This window comes from Ochlerotatus camptorhynchus, unplaced genomic scaffold (assembly GCF_037179485.1).
Source record: "Ochlerotatus camptorhynchus isolate MF236.1 unplaced genomic scaffold, CSIRO-AGI_Acam_v1.1 ptg000209l, whole genome shotgun sequence".
Classification (NCBI taxonomy): domain Eukaryota; kingdom Metazoa; phylum Arthropoda; class Insecta; order Diptera; family Culicidae; genus Ochlerotatus; species Ochlerotatus camptorhynchus.
Genome location: NW_027040699.1, coordinates 1,262,150 through 1,282,781, shown reverse-complemented (window position 1 = coordinate 1,282,781; position 20,632 = coordinate 1,262,150). Strand labels below are relative to the sequence as shown.

General features: G+C 44.1%; 1 protein-coding gene across 1 annotated transcript in view; it reads left to right on the top strand.

The window, feature by feature from the left end:
- The window catches only part of LOC135703153 (spondin-1-like), a 146,942-nt gene extending 129,684 nt beyond the window's left edge, over positions 1–17,258 (top strand). The window contains 6 exon segments of the mRNA XM_065224260.1: positions 12,944–14,129; positions 14,131–14,425; positions 15,535–15,856; positions 15,921–16,085; positions 16,147–16,304; positions 16,364–17,258. Of these exon segments, the coding sequence (XP_065080332.1) occupies positions 12,944–14,129; positions 14,131–14,425; positions 15,535–15,856; positions 15,921–16,085; positions 16,147–16,304; positions 16,364–16,672 (2,435 nt within the window). The 3' untranslated portion in view covers positions 16,673–17,258.
- The last annotated feature ends 3,374 nt before the right edge of the window (positions 17,259–20,632 follow it).

Below are 20,632 nucleotides of genomic sequence, written 5' to 3'. Positions count from 1 at the left end.
ACCCAATATAGGTTTACTTGGTCTTGACAGGCCAATTTCTGAAGTAACATTGCCTGTTCCCATACGAGTTTTGAATTGCTTTTTGCTGATTTTAAAGCATTTAATGTTGCTTGACTATCAGATATAATGCAGATATTCGAATGTTTATAATTTCTGGGCAAGTATATTACAGAGCATTCAAGAATTGCTTGAATTTCTGCTTGGAACACGGTTGGCCAGTAACCCATAGATATTGAGATATCTATCCCTGGACCAGTTACACCTGCTCCCACACGATTGTTCAATCTTGAACCGTCTATTTAATACAAGAGAATCAATATCAATCATTTTTAAAATACTAAGGTGTAAGATCACCTTCCAGGAAGTACTATGGTCGTTGAACCCTTAAAGCGCTACTTTCAGCTTCTGATTGGATAAATTGAAGCAACGGAAGCAGATAAAGTAGAGCATCTAGTGACATACTCGGTGTGCTGTTCATTGCACCAGTTATTGAGAGAGTAGCAAGTCCTTGCAGTCTCCCCAGCTTCTTCTAAGCCGATTTTTCATTAGGTTTCGGCCACCAAACCAAAGATGCGTAGGATATTCCGCGTCTTAAAATCGTTAAATAAATCCAGTGGATCATTTTTGGTTTTCTTACTTATCCAAAGAGCAGTTATTGCTCTATTAACAACCTGCTCGATATGTGAATTTCAGTTAAGTTTACTGTCAAGAATGATTCCCAGATACTTGACTGTTAGTGAAAGTTCTAAAGAAGTTTATTTCAATTTGAAGTTATTTATAGAAAATTTTCTTTTCCGTGTGAACGGTACAATGGTGGTCTTAGAAGGGTTTATCTTTTCATTTCAGATACCATCTTTGAATTTACTGGGATATCCGTTGGGCTTCTCAAGGGAATCCGTAGGACCCGAAGCTTCCCGTGATTAACGGGAAGAATTCCTCAATAATAACCTCCTCCACTTTGAGCTCATGCAGTTAAGCATTTTCAGAATGCTCAAAGCACTTAATAGCAGCATGCGCATGATAGGTACTCCAATACTACGGAGTAAGCTCGCTGCTCTCTATGCATGGCTCATATATACCTCGGGGCAAGCCATCAGAACTCCCATATCCTCCCTATATATGTTACTTACCTTACCTTACCAATCAGGCCTTGTTGTCCTCTGCTGTCCGAAGAAGTCGTCTCCACTCTACTCGATCCATGACCACACTTCGCCAGTCCGCAGGTCGCCTTCTACTTGGTCGATCCACCTTGCCCGCTGCGCGCCTCTTCTTCTTGTTCCTGTTGGGTCGCTTTCTAGAACCATTTTCATTGGGTCGTCGTGTGGCATTATTACGACGTGCCCAGCCCACCGTAATAGCCCAAATTTTTGCAATGTGGACGATGGATGGTTCCCCCAGCAGCCGGTGAAATTCGTGGTTCATTCGCCTCCTCCACGTTCCGTCATCCATCTGCACTCCACCGTAGATGGTACGCAACACCTTCCGTCCTCCACAAGCATAGTCCAGGTGTTAAGTACGCGACGACATAATTAGCTAGTTAAACAGATATATAGGAATAAAGGAGCAAAGAGCATAAACAGAAAATTTATGACCACCATAGTCCATAGAAAGCGAAAGCGATAGTTCATTCACACTAAGAACGATCCCACGCTGTGAGGATCTCAAAAGGACCGAACCTAAAGACAAGAATCAAAACAGAATAGAAATGATCACTGACGGTCCTAGGCTACGCATATGCGTGATAAGGTCAATGCGCTAAGCAAGAATAAAGAAAAACGACGAAGGCTTGGTAAAAAAGGTTTATGGTCGTAAACTCTAAACGCATTGTCTATGCATACGAAAGGCATACGCTGACGGTCGTAAAACAGTTTTCGATTCGAGAACCTAATCGGTAATCAAGAGGAAGCGTATTTGTCAGGGCATACAATCAGTTTCAATGTAACCAAATAGTTCGGAGGCAATAGACAATTATTTTTTTTTAATAATTCGTTTATTTTTCCAGGCTCATCAATAGACAATTAGAAAAAGAACAAAGAATGCATTTTGGTGCACGGAAGACACGACCATTCGTAATCAATGTAGAGTCCACGAACAGAATAGAAAAGGGTAATAAAATACCAAGTTTAATTAGGATACATTAAAGATAGGTGGAATGCATAGTAGGGTGCTTCATTCTGAAAAAAGTGATGAATTTCTGATGGGCCACCCTTCAGTTCGATTCATAGCCCCAAAATATGAACCTGTGCAAAAATTGGTAAAGATTGATGAAGGTTTAGAGGTCGCGCCAATGATTTGAAATTTGTATGGGAATTACTATGGAAGAATTTAAAAAATCGCTTATATCGCTATAACTTTGCTTCTACTTGTCCAAATGTCGAAAAAATTTAGTATGTTATTGCTATGGCAATAAACAAAAAGCCTACAGTTGCTACGCTCAGTTTTGCAGCGTATCAAGAATTATAAAAATGTGAAAAAATGGCAAAATAGGGTAAATTGACAGATGAATATGTACAAGGCAACAACGCCAATTTCATCGCAACAACAACAGGCTTGTTGATCATTGTCATGACAACCACATATTTTTTTTTTCAACGTTTGGACAACTACAACCAAAGTTAGAGCAATGTAAACGAAAATCAATAATTTCCCATACTAATTCACCAAAATCTCCATACAAAATCCAAATCATTGGCGCGACCTCTAAACCTTCATCAATCTTTACCATTTTTTGCACAGGTTCATATTTTGGGGCTATGAATCGAACTGGAGGGTGGCCTATCAAAAATTCATCACTTTTTTCAAAATGAAACACCCTAATGCATAGTTGATTATAATACTTTCGTCTCTTTCATACATTAGAAGTAATCGATAATTGTAAATCAAGAAAACCGTATATAAAGGAAATTTTTGGAAATAAACTTCACTTACTTTTCAAACCAATTCTGAGCAACTTCGTTCTCATTATTGAAGAACCCTTGGTTAGGCCAAGCCGCTAATCTCCCTTCGATTGTAGACTACGCATTTAGGTGTTGTGTCATTTCGACGGATATTAGTGGAATTGGAGAAGTTCGTTTATTCTGACTTCCACCGCCAGGTACTAGGTTTACTAGCCTGTCAGTCTGAAGTCTTGATTAAATTGATCTGCTCTAAAAGGTCTCCGTAAGCAGTTCTAATTGAATAAGTGTTTCGTTCCCTTCAATTGTAGACTACACACTTAGGTGTCGTGTCATTTTGACGGAAAGAAAGCTTATTCTACAAGACACATTCGATTACCCTTCCTTTCCACCGTCAGGTACTAGGTATACTAGCCTGCCAGTCTGAAAGGTTAAGAGTAAGACGACTGAGTCTTAAGAATCGCAACCATCTAGGGAAGAATTCTTTTGGTGAAAAGAGTATGTCCGTAACCGCGAAGTCGCGGACTAATTCAAAACGTTTAACCCGCGCGCGGTAAGTACGTAGTTCGCGACCACCGAGTTACACCAGGTCTCGTGGCCGTAGAGGACCACCGGTCTAATCAGCGTCTTGTAGACAGTCAACTTCGTGCGGCGGCGAATTTTATTCGACCGGAGCGTCCTCCGGAGTCCAAAGTAGGCACGATTCCCTGCCATAATGCGTCTTTGAATTTCTCTGCTGGTATCATTTTCGGTGGTCACCAGTGAGCCCAAATACACGAACTCATCGACCACATCGATTTCGTCACCGTCAATCTGAACTCGGGATGGGAGGCTAACATTTTCTTCCGTAGAACCTCTTCCTTTCATGTATTTTGTCTTTGATGCGTTGATGGCAAGTCCAATCCGCCTAGCTTCAGCCTTCAGTCTGATGTACGTTTCCGCCATCGTCTCAAAGTTCCGTACCATGATGTCAATGTCATCGGCGAAGCCAAGAAGCTTGATCGACTTCCTGAATATCGTGCCACTCGTATCTATCCCAGCTCTTCTGATCACACCTTCTAACGCGATGTTGAACAGCAGACACGAAAGTCCATCACCTTGCCGTAACCCTCTTCGAGATTCAAAGGGACTCGAGAGTGTCCCCGATACTCGAACAAGGCACATCACTCGATCCATCGTCGCCTTGACCAATCGCGTCAGTTTATCCGGAAATCCGTACTCGTGCATAATCTGCCATAGCTGATCTCGGTCGATTATGTCGTATGCGGATTTGAAATCGATGAACAAATGATGTGTGGGCACGTTGTATTCGCGGCATTTCTGCAGAACCTGCCGAATCGCGAAAATTTGGTCCGTGGTAGCGCGGGCACCCATGAATCCCGCCTGGTATTGCCCCACGAACTCTCTTGCATATGGTGACAGACGGCGGCATAGAATTTGGGGAGTACCTTGTAGGCGGCGCTCAGCAGTGTGATCGCGCGGTAGTTGCAGCAATCCAACTTGTCGCCCTTTTTGTAGATTGGGCATACGACACCTTCCATCCACTCCTCCGGTAATATCTCCTCCTCCCAAATCTTGGCAATTACCCAGTGCAGCACTCTAGCCAGTGCTTCACCACCGTATTTCAATAGCTCACTTGGTAGTTGATCTACACCAGTTGCTTTGTTGTTCTTCAGCCGACCGATCTCCTCCTCAACTTCTTGAAGATCAGGGGCCGGTAGCCTGTCGTCTTCTGCGCGTGCTCCAAGGTCTGTTGCCGTGCCACCTTCGTTTTCTGCTGCTTCACCGTTGAGGTGCTCGTCATAGTACTGCTTCCACCTCTCAATCACCTCACACTCGTTCGTGAGAAGGTTACCGTCCAAGTCCTTGCACATATCGGCTTGCGGCACGTAGCCTTTGCGCGTACTATTTAGCTTCTCGTAGAACTTCCATGTGTCGTTTACGCGGTACAGATTTTCCATCGCCTCGCGATCTCGGTCTTCCTGCTGACGCTTCTTCCTTCGGAAAACCGAGTTTTGCCTGTTCCGCGCTTGTCTGTATCGTTCCACATTCAATCTCGTGCGGTGTTGCAGCATTCTGGCCCGTGCTGCGTTCTTCTCCTCTACTAACAGTTTGCATTCGCCGTCAAACCAGTCATTTCTTCGGTCCGTGATTGCAGTACCTAGTGCCGCTGCAGCAGTACTACCTATGGCTGAACGGATTTGCCTCCAGCCATCTTTAAGAGAAGCTGCGCCAAGCTGCTCTTCCGTGGGTAGTGCAACTTCCAGCTGCTGCGCGTATTTCTGGGCAGCTCCGGTGTCCCGTAGTTGCTCAATGTTGGGTCGTGGCGTTCGACTTCGACGTGTGTTATGCACCGTTGAGAGTTTTGAGCGCATGCATACTGCAAGTAAGTAGTGGTCCGAATTTATGTTCGCACTGCGGTACGTGCGGACGTTGATAATGTTGGAGAAGAATTTCCCGTCGATTAGAACGTGATCGATTTGGTTTTCTGTGTGTTGGTCAGGTGATCTCCAGGTGGCTTTGTGGATATCCTTGCGGGGGAAAAAGGTACTTCGAACTACCATATCCCGAGAGATTGCAAAGTTCACGCATCGTTGGCCGTTGTCGTTCGATGCGGCATGCAGGCTGTTTGGCCCGATTGCCGGTCTATACATTGTCCTACCTGAGCGTTCATGTCGCCGATGACGATTTTGACGTCCCGTTGCGAACAGCCATCGTACACTTGCTCCAGCTGCGCATAGAACACTTCTTTTTCGTCGCCGGGTCTCCCTTCGTGTGGGCAGTGCACGTTGATGATACTGTAGTTGAAGAAACGCCCCTTAATCCTCAACTTGCACTTAATCGCGTTGATCGGCTGCCAACCAATCACGCGTTGGCGCATCTTACACAGCACTACAAAGCCGGTTCCCAGCTCGTTGGTGGTGCCACAGCTCTGGTAGAAAGTAGCCGCTTGATGCCCGCTTTTCCATACCTTTTGTCCCGTCCAGCAAAGTTCCTGCAGTGCTACGACTTCGAAGTTGCGTGGTTGAAGTTCATCATAGATTAACCTATCGCAGCCCGAGCAATAGCAATCGGAAGCCGAGCGATTTGCAGTTCCATGTTCCGAGTTTCCAATCGTAGTCCTTATTTCGTCGCGTAGGTCTGTGCCGATTGTTCCGATCCGTATTTCTTTCTTCGGTGTTTGCAACTTTATGTTTTTTTCCAGAGCGGCTTGTTGGGCCTGCCCCAACCTCCTGTTTCGTCGGGAGACCATCGTGCACAGCTCTGTTTAAAGTCCGCTCCTAACAGACGTCGTTTTGAGTCGCACTTCCATGGTGAACAGGCGCTTGGGTTTGGTGAAGCATTTCCTCTATCACCGTACTATGGTTACCGCGCCAGTGTTGTGTGCCAAAAGAATCCCCGTTAAATTGACTCATAAAATATCCCCATACATGCGTCCTGATGCGTCAAGGAGGTGAGAGGATTCCGGGTACCCTTCTCTTTATGTTTTTCTCATTTTGCGACCCCTAGATAAAGTCTTAAATCGCAGCATTCTTTCATTACGGAGATAATGCCTCCGACGTGGTGGGTAGTAATTTTAGAGGAACTTTGTTTTACCTTGGTTGGCTCCTAGAGCCTCAGAGTAGCCATCTATTACTTAACATATGTGGAACTGCATGCAAAATAACTTTCTAAAAGTTGACCCCTTTTTTGTGTTGCCTCAGTAGTAGGGGAGAACAGTACATAACGCACCCCCGGGGTAAGACGCACTTTTTCATTTTATTTTGAGTTTTTCTTGGAATTTTAAATCCAATTCTAGGATTTATCATGCAGGATTTTGAGTTCAGATACTATGCTAGAAGTGCTGCTTGATAAGACAACAAAAAAGTTACTTAAAGGCCATGAAAAACACAAATGAAAGTCAGCTGGTGCGTTCTGCCCAGGGGGTGCGTTCTATACCATTCTCCCCTATAACTAGTATAGTTGGCCATCGATCTGTCAAAACAAAATTGTCGGGCTCGGGATATCGAAACTGTGCGTTCATAAGGATCAATGTCGAAAACGTAAACAATGGCTTCTTTCGAATGTTTCTTGTAGTTCAAAGTCATTCCATGGAAACCATCAATCCCATCGGATAGGGGGAGTCTCCCTCTACACAGTTTACGTTTGGTTGACTTGAGTGGTTTTTCATTCTCGGGAAATTCGCAGAAAAAGCTTACGTTTGCGTCATTAGCTCTTATGAAAGAAAAGCAGATATATGGTTGCATGCTCAGTAGGCATTGACGTTGACGACGACCCTGCAACTCTTTACTCCTTGGTAAATTCCCATATGCATCTGAAAATATGTGCATGAAATCTAGCGGGCTTTGTCTTATCTCTTCACTCCACCATAGAACCAGCGAGCCACCATCTCTTCACACAAAGCTTGATAGTATCTTATGCGATTTTTACTTTTTTTTATTGCAAACGTTAATATATTTGTTTGCTGTGTGACGCGAGGTGAGGAGCTAGCTATATAGTTATAAATAAAGGACGTAAATAGTTAAGGAAAAACCAAGACATAAGTTCAAACGTTCTAAGAAGACAGAGAATTATAAACCACGCTATAATTATTTTAATAGAATTGACTACCCCCTTGATCCCCTTTCTCATTTTACAGCTGGTATAATTAATTTGACAGATCGCTATATCACTTGAAATCGTTGAAATGGGGTCGATTTTTGATTATCGAGTTCCACATATGTTATGTGCATCTATCCACGTGACATGCAGAGTGTCGATAGAAATCGAATGGTGTATGAGGAACAAAAATCGGACAACTAGATCCAGATCTACACACTAAGAAATAATTACCGGCTTCGGTAATTTTTACCGAACTTTCAACAGCCGAACTGTTCGGTAAAAATCAGGCATTTTGATTAATCAGTTTGAAGATTTCAAAACAATGACAAGATTCAATTATTTAAACAAGGATGACAGTGTTTTGAAATTAAAATGTAGTGAAACAGCTTTTGAAATAAGGGTCAAAGTTTTACCGAACGTTCAGCTGTTGAAGATCGGCACTCTCAGAGGCCGACTTCGCTCAAAAATATAAAGCTTTGTTCACCATTATCTAATGATAACATCTATTTATTAGTTAATTTTATTCGGGATTAAATATCAATGATCGCAGTCGTAGAAAGTATTTAAATTGTAGTGTGCATTACCGCACTTCTCCGGTGAAGAACCTTGTAGTATGGCTACTACGACCATTCCTCAGATCCGTAAATATGTTTTCGAGTTTCCGAAATTACCAATGGGCCTACTTCAATGATATGTGAGATAAAATATCTGTGATGAACTGACCTATTCCAACACCCAAACACAGAACCAAACATGTGGTTCCTATGATCATTCCTATGATATCCAAACATATTTTTCGATGTTTCCGGACATGCCAGTTAACATGTTTGAGGTGAAATATTTGTTATTTCATGCCAAGGAAATAAAAATAAAATTAAAATTATCACTTAAATGATATAACTGACTTTCCCCAGTACAGGAACCATGTAGAATGGTACTAATTCATGAGATCAGAAAATAATTTTGCTAATTTTCGGAAATGCCGATGGACCTATTTCCATGATATTTAAGATGCAATATTTTTTAAATTATAATTTTAATTATTTATATCGAGAACTGACCTTCACCAAAACTGGTCTATACAGCATAGATCCTTTTGCCATTCCTGCGATGCGTAATGCCAATGAACGGTTTGCAACATTGCAGCAAGCAAAACAAAACATTTGAACAGTCAAAATGCCGAGTTGCCAAACATACAATTATTCACAAACAAAGTTAGTCCGATGAATGTCTCGGCACAGCGCGGCACACTTGAGGCGAGGCACACTGAGAAAAATATTGACGCAAAATAAGTGTGTAGAGTGACCACCCCTTGCTGAGCTATAACTTTGCCAAAAAAAGCATACCTTTATTTCTGAAAAAAAAAAAATAGTTAATTTTTATATACTAACTAGCTGAGTGTGGCCGGTCTTGCTCGGGATTCAATATTAGCTTGAGTTTATGCGCCGATTTAAAAAAAAAAGCATGCTATATTGTACGTAGCCCCCCCCCCCCATATTATCTAAGGGGCTACCCCCTATGATTATCTCCTTATACCCCCACACTCGCCCCCACATGCCTAATTTGGTTCTATTTGCTTGATTAGTTCTCGAGTTATGCAGAAATTTCTGTTTCATTTGTATGGGAGCCCCCCCTTACAGAAGGGGGAGGGGTCTCGAACCATCATAAGAACCTTCCACGGCCCCAAAAACCCCTGTATACAAATTTTCACGCCAATCGGTTCAGTAGTTTCCGAGTGTATAAGGGTCAGACAGACAGACAGACAGACAGACAGACAGACAGACAGACAGACAGACAGACAGACAGACAGACAGACAGACAGACAGACAGACAGACAGACAGACAGACAGACAGACAGACAGACAGACAGACAGACAGACAGACAGACAGACAGACAGACAGACAGACAGACAGACAGACAGACAGACAGACAGACAGACAGACAGACAGACAGACAGACAGACAGACAGACAGACAGACAGACAGACAGACAGACAGACAGACAGACAGACAGACAGACAGACAGACAGACAGACAGACAGACAGACAGACAGACAGACAGACAGACAGACAGACAGACAGACAGACAGACAGACAGACAGACAGACAGACAGACAGACAGACAGACAGACAGACAGACAGACAGACAGACAGACAGACAGACAGACAGACAGACAGACAGACAGACAGACAGACAGACAGACAGACAGACAGACAGACAGACAGACAGACAGACAGACAGACAGACAGACAGACAGACAGACAGACAGACAGACAGACAGACAGACAGACAGACAGACAGACAGACAGACAGACAGACAGACAGACAGACAGACAGACAGACAGACAGACAGACAGACAGACAGACAGACAGACAGACAGACAGACAGACAGACAGACAGACAGACAGACAGACAGACAGACAGACAGACAGACAGACAGACAGACAGACAGACAGACAGACAGACAGACAGACAGACAGACAGACAGACAGACAGACAGACAGACAGACAGACAGACAGACAGACAGACAGACAGACAGACAGACAGACAGACAGACAGACAGACAGACAGACAGACAGACAGACAGACAGACAGACAGACAGACAGACAGACAGACAGACAGACAGACAGACAGACAGACAGACAGACAGACAGACAGACAGACAGACAGACAGACAGACAGACAGACAGACAGACAGACAGACAGACAGACAGACAGACAGACAGACAGACAGACAGACAGACAGACAGACAGACAGACAGACAGACAGACAGACAGACAGACAGACAGACAGACAGACAGACAGACAGACAGACAGACAGACAGACAGACAGACAGACAGACAGACAGACAGACAGACAGACAGACAGACAGACAGACAGACAGACAGACAGACAGACAGACAGACAGACAGACAGACAGACAGACAGACAGACAGACAGACAGACAGACAGACAGACAGACAGACAGACAGACAGACAGACAGACAGACAGACAGACAGACAGACAGACAGACAGACAGACAGACAGACAGACAGACAGACAGACAGACAGACAGACAGACAGACAGACAGACAGACAGACAGACAGACAGACAGACAGACAGACAGACAGACAGACAGACAGACAGACAGACAGACAGACAGACAGACAGACAGACAGACAGACAGACAGACAGACAGACAGACAGACAGACAGACAGACAGACAGACAGACAGACAGACAGACAGACAGACAGACAGACAGACAGACAGACAGACAGACAGACAGACAGACAGACAGACAGACAGACAGACAGACAGACAGACAGACAGACAGACAGACAGACAGACAGACAGACAGACAGACAGACAGACAGACAGACAGACAGACAGACAGACAGACAGACAGACAGACAGACAGACAGACAGACAGACAGACAGACAGACAGACAGACAGACAGACAGACAGACAGACAGACAGACAGACAGACAGACAGACAGACAGACAGACAGACAGACAGACAGACAGACAGACAGACAGACAGACAGACAGACAGACAGACAGACAGACATTATTATATATATATATAGTAACCCATCGAGCTGATTTTCTGTAGGTGACAAGTTTATGGTTGACCCTAATCACATACAAAAAACCAGCCCAAATGCGAAGCGAAATGAAGCATAACGAATTTCTGCCGCTCCCTACAAAGTTTTTCCAAGATAGGTGTATTTAATTAATTACAAGATTAACTAAACTACCATGGCTGTGTCTTCGATTAAACTTCTTCGTATCACCATTCACTGACCGTAATGAAAAAAAACTCAAATTTAATTAATGAGAAACTTTTCCAAAATCGATTGGAATTCCAATGATAAGTAATGCGTAAAACCTCCGCTCAATAAACAACAATGTCATTCCCGTAAATCGCGCTTACCTCATCAATCCCATCCCGATCATCCGAACGAATGATGACAAAGTTCCTCTTAATCCCGATCAACGTCGGAATTTTTATTACGGGCGTATTTTTTTCTTCTCCCATTTGAAATGTCCATCAAACCATTTGGATAAAGAGCACTTTGGGACACTTTTAATTGTCAATTATCCCGTTCCACTCGGACACGAGCAAAATGGCTTTTCCATTAGATGCGACACAAGAGCTTTTTAATGGCGCGAAATCGTATCTTTTTCTCTCACACACACACACATACATTCGCGGCACACCCATACCACGTAATCTCGTAATCTGATTTCAATAAACCGAATCGAAGGCTAAATGGTTTTTGTTTGCGCGTCGTGGTTGGACAGTTGGAAGCCAGGAGGAAGGAGGCTGGGAGAAAATTACGACGCTCTCCACCATTGATTGTGCATTGCTACTATGAAAGTATATACTGAATGGTAGAGCCTAGGACGAAAACACTCACAGTAGGCGGGTGGAGAAAGGAAATAAATGTTTGGAATGCAATAATGATAATGATTACAGTTATTCCGCCCACTTGGATGGGTATGGAATGGACCGATTTTCTCACATCAGCAAATTGGAAGCTTGCTCTTTTTGCCCAATCATTTTTGGAACCATCGTAGGAAGTTTACTCCGCTCACTTCCATAATGAGATCCGGTTTGATGAGATCGGATAATTGGAAAAGACCATGCGGGCAGACGCCGGTTTGTGGCCAAGTCGGTGCACGACGACGCGATGGAAACCGCAAGGACAAAAACAGGATTGAGGGATAATCCTAGCATAGAAAACAAATTCATAAATCTCTCCCACATGTTTGCCCAAACAAACTTTCCGCCGACACGTTTACCGAGACATGGGGAGGAACATTCAACTGCATTTGCAAATTTGAATTTCAGATAGTGATATGGCCGGCCTTGTGCAAAGTTCTGAAGCCCGTTTTTGCGACTGCTGTGACGGGCCATAAATTTCGTTCCATTACTCCACAGAGTGAGCTGGGGTTTTCCTTTCTACCATATTTTTCGGACGCTGTACGTGTGTGTGTGTGTGTGATTATGTGGGACAACCGACCCACTTCATCAGAGGAAAGTATGTAAATTTTTACAACCCAAGCCCGACACCGCGTTTTTCTTTTTCACCATCATCGCTGTGATGATGATGATGATGATGATGATGATGATGATCAACGAGAAGGACTTGCACAAACAGATTTCCTTCGTAGGACACCATGGAATTCCATGCTCGGGTGTACTGAAACATGTTTTTTTTTTCTATGAGTATTTTTCTACACCCTCGTTTACTAGATCTGTCAGCCATATCAGTCTCGTTTGTTATTGATTCTCGCCTCGTTCGCTTGGCGGTGTTATAAAATATGAATGCTTTCAAGGCGGAAGGAGTCCGAACAAAATATTTCCGATAAGCAAACTTGTTCTTCGTATGCATTGTTAAACTAGTACCTTGCTAACATCTCTCTTCCATTTCCTTCCCCCTCTCGTCTACAGTCAGCCTGGTCGGCATCCGGTCGATGCAGGTGCCGCACAAGTTCTCCGGATTCTTCCTGGCCGCCGAGAAGGAGTTGACCCTGAGTCGTCCGGAGCCGCAAAACAACGCCGGTATGCACCACGTGGGCACATTCCACCTTCTAGGGGACGCCCTGACCAAGTTCAGCGAACGCTGCCCGAACGCAGTAACCCAGACCAGCTCGATACCGAAAAGTGAAATCCAAGTAAACTGGATAGCTCCACCGGCCGGCAGTGGTTGCATAGCGATCCGGGCCACTGTTGTGGAACATCGCGACGTTTGGTACATGGACGATGGACCGTTGAGTAAGATTTTCTGCGAAGACGAAGCGGACTCGGTGGACACGCAGCCACCGGTTCTGAAGGAATGCTGCGCATGTGACGAAGCCAAGTACGAGCTGACGTTCGAAGGACTTTGGTCCAGGCACACGCACCCGAAGGATTTCCCATCCAATGGGTGGCTGACGAGATTCAGCGATGTCATCGGAGCGTCCCACACGGTGGACTATCGATTCTGGGAGTACGGACAGGTGGCCAGTGAAGGCCTGAAACAGGTTGCCGAGCACGGATCGACGAGGATGCTGGAAAGCGAGTTGAAGAACCAAAGCGACAAGATCCGTACGATCATCAAGGCCAGAGGCATAGCGTATCCAAACGTGACGGGAAAGACCTTCGCCGTGTTCCGAGTAGACTCCAACCACCACCTGGTATCGATCGTCTCGATGTTGGACCCTTCGCCGGATTGGATCGTAGGAGTCTCCGGATTGGAGCTGTGCTTGACAAACTGCTCCTGGATCGAGAACAAGATCCTGAATCTCTACCCATGGGACGCCGGAACCGATAGTGGTCCAACGTACATTTCCCCTGACCAACCAACGAATCCACCGGATGCGATCCGAAGAATCAAATCGAACTACCCGAACGATCCGCGATCACCCTTCTACGATTCAACTGGCGCTGAGATGAAGCCACTCGCCCGTATCATCCTGTCCCGTCAGCGACTGTACGAGAAGAACTGCGAACCGGATGACGAAGACAACGAGTCCAAGCAGGCCTGCGAAACGGAACCGTGGGACGAGTGGACCGAGTGCAGCTCCCGATGCGGCAAGGGACGCCAAACCCGTCGTCGGGTGTTCAAATATCCGGTGAAGGCCAAGCAGGCCGATTGCGCTATTCGAGCGAAGACCGTGCGTCGGACCGGAACGGGATTGCGACTACCAGACCAGCCAGGAGCTGGATACACTCTACCAGGGCGATCCGGAGTGCGAGGTGACCGAGTGGGGCCCGTGGAGTGAGTGCAGCACTCCGTGCGGCAAGGGCAACAAAACGCGATCCAGGAAGTACAAGAAGAAGGGAGCGCGCAAGAAGTGCGAACGGATGCCGAATCCGCCGAAACTGCAGCATACGGTGCCGTGCAGCGAGGAGTGCGCCGGGGACATTTCGCAGCCGGTGATCAGTGCCAATGTGAGTGTGAAATTATCTCAAACCTCTATTATAGAGACTAACAGCCATCCCAAGTAACAATTAAGATTTTATGTCGGTTCAGACTTGTAGAATACTTTAAAACCTGGATAAAACTTGCAATGTTTTTTTTAATTGCCAGCCATTTCATACCAAACGATACAGTGGTTCTCAGAATTTCGTAAAAATAGGTAGTTTTGTTCTTTATCGCAAAGTATGAGACCCTTATTTTTTTGTCATTAGGATGACCATTTCCATCTTAGGGTGTTCCAAAAAATTGAGTTTTTTTCAAAAATGACTTTTTTCAAAAATTCATAACTTTTAAACCACTGGGCCGATTTAAAAGATCGAAATATCAAATGAAAGGTTATTGAAAATCATCAATCATAGGTCAAACATTGGAGTTCTTTTTTTACTTTTATTTGTAAACTAGTGTTATTAAAATTTTAATCACTTTTTTATTTTTGAATAAAAAATACAAACAAAATCACCACTACTAAATTTTTCCCTACAATCTTGTCTACGTAGTTTTGATTAGAAGTGGCGTTTATGGGATATGATTTATTTAAAAAATTAGAAAACGCCACTTTGAAAAAAATTAAGATTCAAAATGAACGAATCATAGCAAAAATGTGAATGACTGCCCATAACAAACAATTATGTAAAGTTTCATGCAAATTGGAGAAGGTCAAGTTTAACCGATTGGCCGGAAGCTGCTCAGCAGTATCTGGTAGAGGATGTTTGCTCTATCATATGGTGTAGTTAGTCGTGAGCAATCGGCATTTCGACAGTGAGCATGCATAAGGGCCTATACGCGATGATCGATTCTCTTCGTCTATTTTCTCTTTTGTTAATAACTCGCTAGATTTAACGTTTCTCGGTGCGTTTGCTGTTGCTTTTGATAGCAAATACAACCTGTTACTACTCTGCATTGAACAAATTCTAGAAAATTGTTTCGCTTAGCTGTAGCAATGCAAAGAGAATATCGATGAAGAGAATCGATCATCGCGTATTCGCACTTATGCATGCTCACTGTCGATTTAAAGTCTTTGTTTACAGTTGAAACATGTTCTCTTCGTTTTGAATTTTGAATGTATTGTCCATTTCGGCAGCTCAACCCCGAGTGCAAGATGTCCCAGTGGTCCGAGTGGGGTCCCTGCAGCGTGACGTGCGGTCTGGGCCGAAAGATGCGGACCCGTATGCCACTGAATGCGGCCTTGAACACCAAGATGCACCACAAGCGCTTCGTCAACTACTACCTGGCGAGAAGGCGGCCAACGGCGAACGATGACGACGAGGATGATGACGAGGAAGACGATTACGACAATGGGTTGAACATCGACCGGGATGATCCATGCTATGGGGTAGAAACTGTGGAGGAGGTCACCTGCGGGCACGATCTGCCAGCGTGTGACGGCTTGTACGGAGTTCCCGGTAAGGAAGGTTATGACTTGTGGGAAGTTCATAAGTTAATGGAATTTGATTTTTGGGGATTTAGAACTGTGCTTCCTGGAACCAAAACCTGGTAACTGCAGGGATTCGCAGACTCGCTGGTACTTCGACAGCGACAAAAATGACTGTTCGATTCTGTTCTTCACCGGCTGTGGTGGAAACAATAACAACTTCATGTCCAGGGAGGACTGTTTGGACACCTGTAGCAAAGGTAGTATCCTGTGACGGTATTTGATGAAATGTTTCTGACTGTTTACTTCCAAATCCGACAGATCGAAAGTTTACGAATATTCCGATCCGTGATCAGACGATCATAAATTCTGACTACTCACCGGACTTCAAGCAGGACTGCAAGACTTCCCATTGGAAGCGAGGTCCCTGCAATGCCACTTGCGGTGAAGGTTACCGCGTGAAGAGTCGAACCATTCTGGTAGGTTACTGCTTTACCGATCATTCGCCATTGATCTCTCATTATGTATGTCCGAGTAGGTCCACCCCGCAAACGGCGGCCATCGCTGTCCGAGGAAGCTTCGCAAGCTAGAGCGCTGCTTCGTACACTGTGACTCATCCCGGCACGACACGAATCCCTCGTGGGGTCCCAGCACCCGGTACTCGCCGGAACCGATCGAGTGCGACTACTCGGCCTGGTCGGCGTGGTCTCCGTGCAGTAGAACGTGCGGAGATTACGCAGTCCAACAGCGGACCCGTTACGTGGTGAACTCGGAACACGCCCGATACTGCCCGCACCGGCTCGAGGAACGGAAATGTGATATAATGCCCTGTTTGTTGGGCAACTGAGCCGGGCGCAGCACGCGAGGTGAGATTTATTTACTGATTTATGAAAATACTCATTTTACAGGAAATTATTAAAGCACACATTTCGAATAACTGACAGTCACAAGAAAAAGACAACAACTGAACCGAAGAGGTAAACTGCATACACACAAAAGAAAAAAAAACAAGGTGTTTTGATTATCGGTGTAGTTAATGTTTGATTTATCGAAGAGTTAATTTTACAAAAAAAAAATCGCAAACATGCGGTTGCCATATACATAAAAGTGTAATCAAAATATCAGCACATATAAGTAAATTAGGGAAACAACTTTTGTACAAGAACATAATGGGAGAGACAACAAATCGCCCAAGCAGACAAAACAACTTCAACTTCAACTTCAATAATTAAAAAAAAAAACTCCCCGAAGGTTGATTATAAGCAATGGCTTGGGTGTGTAGTTGCTAAGCCAAATAATTAGATTAATGATTATAGTTGCAGTGACGACAATGTAACAACAACAACAACAACAACCAGTCTTAAGGTGATTAAACAATAAATCATGGATGCATATTAGAAAGAAGAAATGCAATGTCAAATACCTACTCGGAAGAGGTAAATCAAGTTGATTTTTTTAGAGAAAATTCCTTGCCACTTGATGACAGTTGGACAGCTTAAATGTGTTACATATTTCTTTTATCAATTTCCATTTTTTTTTTCAATCTCTACACGCTATTTTGAAGGAACTCATTCACTATTTGTAGAAAGTATTGATTGGTTCTTACCTGTGCTGCAAACCAGTTTTGATCGAAACCGTGAAATGATTTCGGATTGACCACAGATGAATCGGCTACAATATACTCGTGCAAGTAACTCTCCAGCATACTTGAAGTTTTTCTTCTCCAACGTAAAGTCAGTGGTCCTCAACTGTCTATCCAAATGGGAACCAAAATGGTCGTGTGGAAAGACGAGCTCTTTGCTTAAAAGTGTATTTTTTGCCACAAATAGTGTATCGAGGTTATGTTCCTTAAAATGCTGAATGGCAGACTGGGTAGCCTTTTAGTAGCGAGGATTTTCCTCGGGCCCCCCATCGACGACGAAAATGAGAACAGGATTGATCAAACCATCAAATTTCACAATGCTTTCAAATGGTTCAAGAGAGAGCAGACGTTCAAAATCTACAGCATGTGAGTAAGCTGTGGATGATGAATGCTTGCCGGATCGTATCACAATGTAGGTAGGTCCAGAATATTCTACAGCTTCAGTTTTTCGTAGACCATATGGTTTTATTTCGATACCTGCATATATGCGAAGGAATAAGCTTATGCTTATTCGCCCACACCCAGTCATTTTTTTACTCACGGTGAAATGATTCCCATTTGATTTGCCCGGGAATCACTTCACCGTGAATGACAACTTGTCACTTCACTTCGTTTTCACCGTGAATCTTGCTCTATCATCCTGACTGATGAAACCAGTGTCGTTGGGTCCGAGCTGTGCAGAACCGGCTATCAGGATGCTCATGATGCTTAGCGTTGCTAGCATCAAAGATATCTAATTAACAAGATATCCCACTAATCAATTCCTCGAACAAGACAATGGATGCACCACCCTTATGTGATCGCAATGCCATCTGGTGAGTGCACATTGAAACTGTTGGGAGTCCCTCGCCAACTTCACCACCAGGGCTCAATAGCTGACGGGAATCAATCAGCATGACAGATGCCAACGCGAACATTGACGGTCAGCCGAGGAAAGAGGACGATATCATCCTCGATGTGATGACATTATATTGTGATAGAGAAATTCTCACTTTTTTGTGATTGCACCGATTTGCAATTACTACCACTTTATACGCAACACTTGAAGAAACAATCACATATCCAAGATCGCATCAAGGTGGGCTTGTAATATGTTTTGCTTTCGAGTGAAAGAGTTTACAATATCACCACCGATATCAGTAATCAGTATTACTCTAATAGTAATTAATGATTTGCGAAGCTTTATAATCTTTATAAGCAAAGAAGTAAACAAGTCCCTCTCCCTAATGAATTATTCCAACACCCCAGCCACTGGAAATGCAACGTATTGAAATCATTGCTAAATAAACGTTATAAAATATGCCGACTTTCTTAGCCAACGCAGCACTCATTCTATTCAAAAATTACGATGAAATAATGATTACTTTCCTATTTTATAACGTAGGAAGTTATTTGTCAACGTCGGAAAATGAAAACGAAATCGGAACCTGACGAAACTGAATGATGACGCTGAGTGATTGATTTGCGCTGTACCGTGGTGGATATGTTACATTGGTCTATTTGAAAAGTGACGCGAGAAATCAGTTGTCAAAGTGTACGACAGCGGTTTGTATTTTTTTTTAATTTTCAACCAGTAAAACGCATGTATTAGTAAAACCAGTAAAACGCATGTATCTGCTAGTAATACCAACGGTAGTAGAGAACTCTATGTTCTCAATATCACGCGTGATATTGAAACAACATATTATATGATATTGATTTTACAAGCTCCTTTGATATTGCAAGACTAAATATTAAGCTGAGAGTTGACTCGGCCCAAAAATCATTCCGTTGCACGTTGTCGTTTTCCTGGAAAATTTGCAGATGGCATAAAAAGCTACTGCTGTTAGCAGTGACGGTAGTTTCGGGTCACATTCGAATGTACACGGTAAAAAGATATCACATCTAATCCAAATGCTCTTGCTCTTGACTCAGTCTGTTATGCGGCTCTGCGAATCGAAGTGATTTGCAATTTGAAACAAAGTGATTTGTCGTTGAAAGATATGTACTGTATAAAACTTTTAAATCAAAATGATTATCATTTGAATCAGCACCACTGTTTTCAGCCATTGAATTTGATTAGTTTTGCTTTCGGAAGCAAATGTCAAAAACGCACATGACAAACATTACTCGTGAAGATGGCAAGTCAACAACGTAATCATTTGCATTCTAGAGCGTGAGTAATACGAAATTGTTGCTGTTTTCAATAATAGTGTATTATTCAGATAAGTTCGATTACAAAACATTGTCAAACTTATCAAATTTATTGCTCAATGTCACGTCTTACTTACTGACTTAAGGGTCCTGTGCACCACCAGCGGTGCAAAGGGCCAACGTGAAAGACTTTCATCCTGGGCGGCTGCTCGCTTTTGCCTTGACCTGGGCCCAGGTCAGATTCCTATCGACTTGCTTAATTTCTTTATTGAGGCTCCGCCGCCATGAGCCCCTGGGTCTGCCTTTGCTGCGATGTCCTGCCGGATTCCAATCCAGCGCTTGCCTGCAGATTTCTTTTCCGCCCCGTCAAAGTGTGTGGCCGACCCACCTCCACTTTCGCTCTCGAATTTCTGTTGCTATCGGCTTCTGATGACATCGACGATGGAGCTCGGCATTCGAGATCCAGTTGTGAGGCCACCAGGCACGAATTATATACCGCAGGCATCGGTTGATGAAAACCTACCGCTTTTGAGTGTTCACACCACGTCTCGCTGGCGTATAACAACACAGATTTCACGCTCGAGTTGAAAATTAGGATTTTAGTGCGTTGACTTATCTGGTTGGATCTCCATACGTTTCGTAAACTCGCAAAGGCAGCCCTAGCCTTCTTGAATCGTGCACCTATGTCGCTCTTGGTGCCGCCGTCCGACGCTATATGGCTGCCAAGATATTGGAAACTTTCGACCTTCTCCACTGCTTGCCCCGCTACCGCAAAGTTGAAAGGGTTGCCTGTGTTGATATCCAACGATTTGGTCTTGTTGACGTTGATGGTGAGACCCGCCGCAGAGGAGCGTTCGGGTAGGTCATTGAGCTTACTCTGCATATCAGAGCGCCGTTGTGCTAGTAGAGCAACATCATCAGCCAAATCGAAGTCGTTGAGATGCTCCATGGTGATAGGCTGCCAAAGCAGCCCACGGTTCGGTACACGGTCAATTGCACCTACCATGATCTCGTCGATTACGATGAGAAACA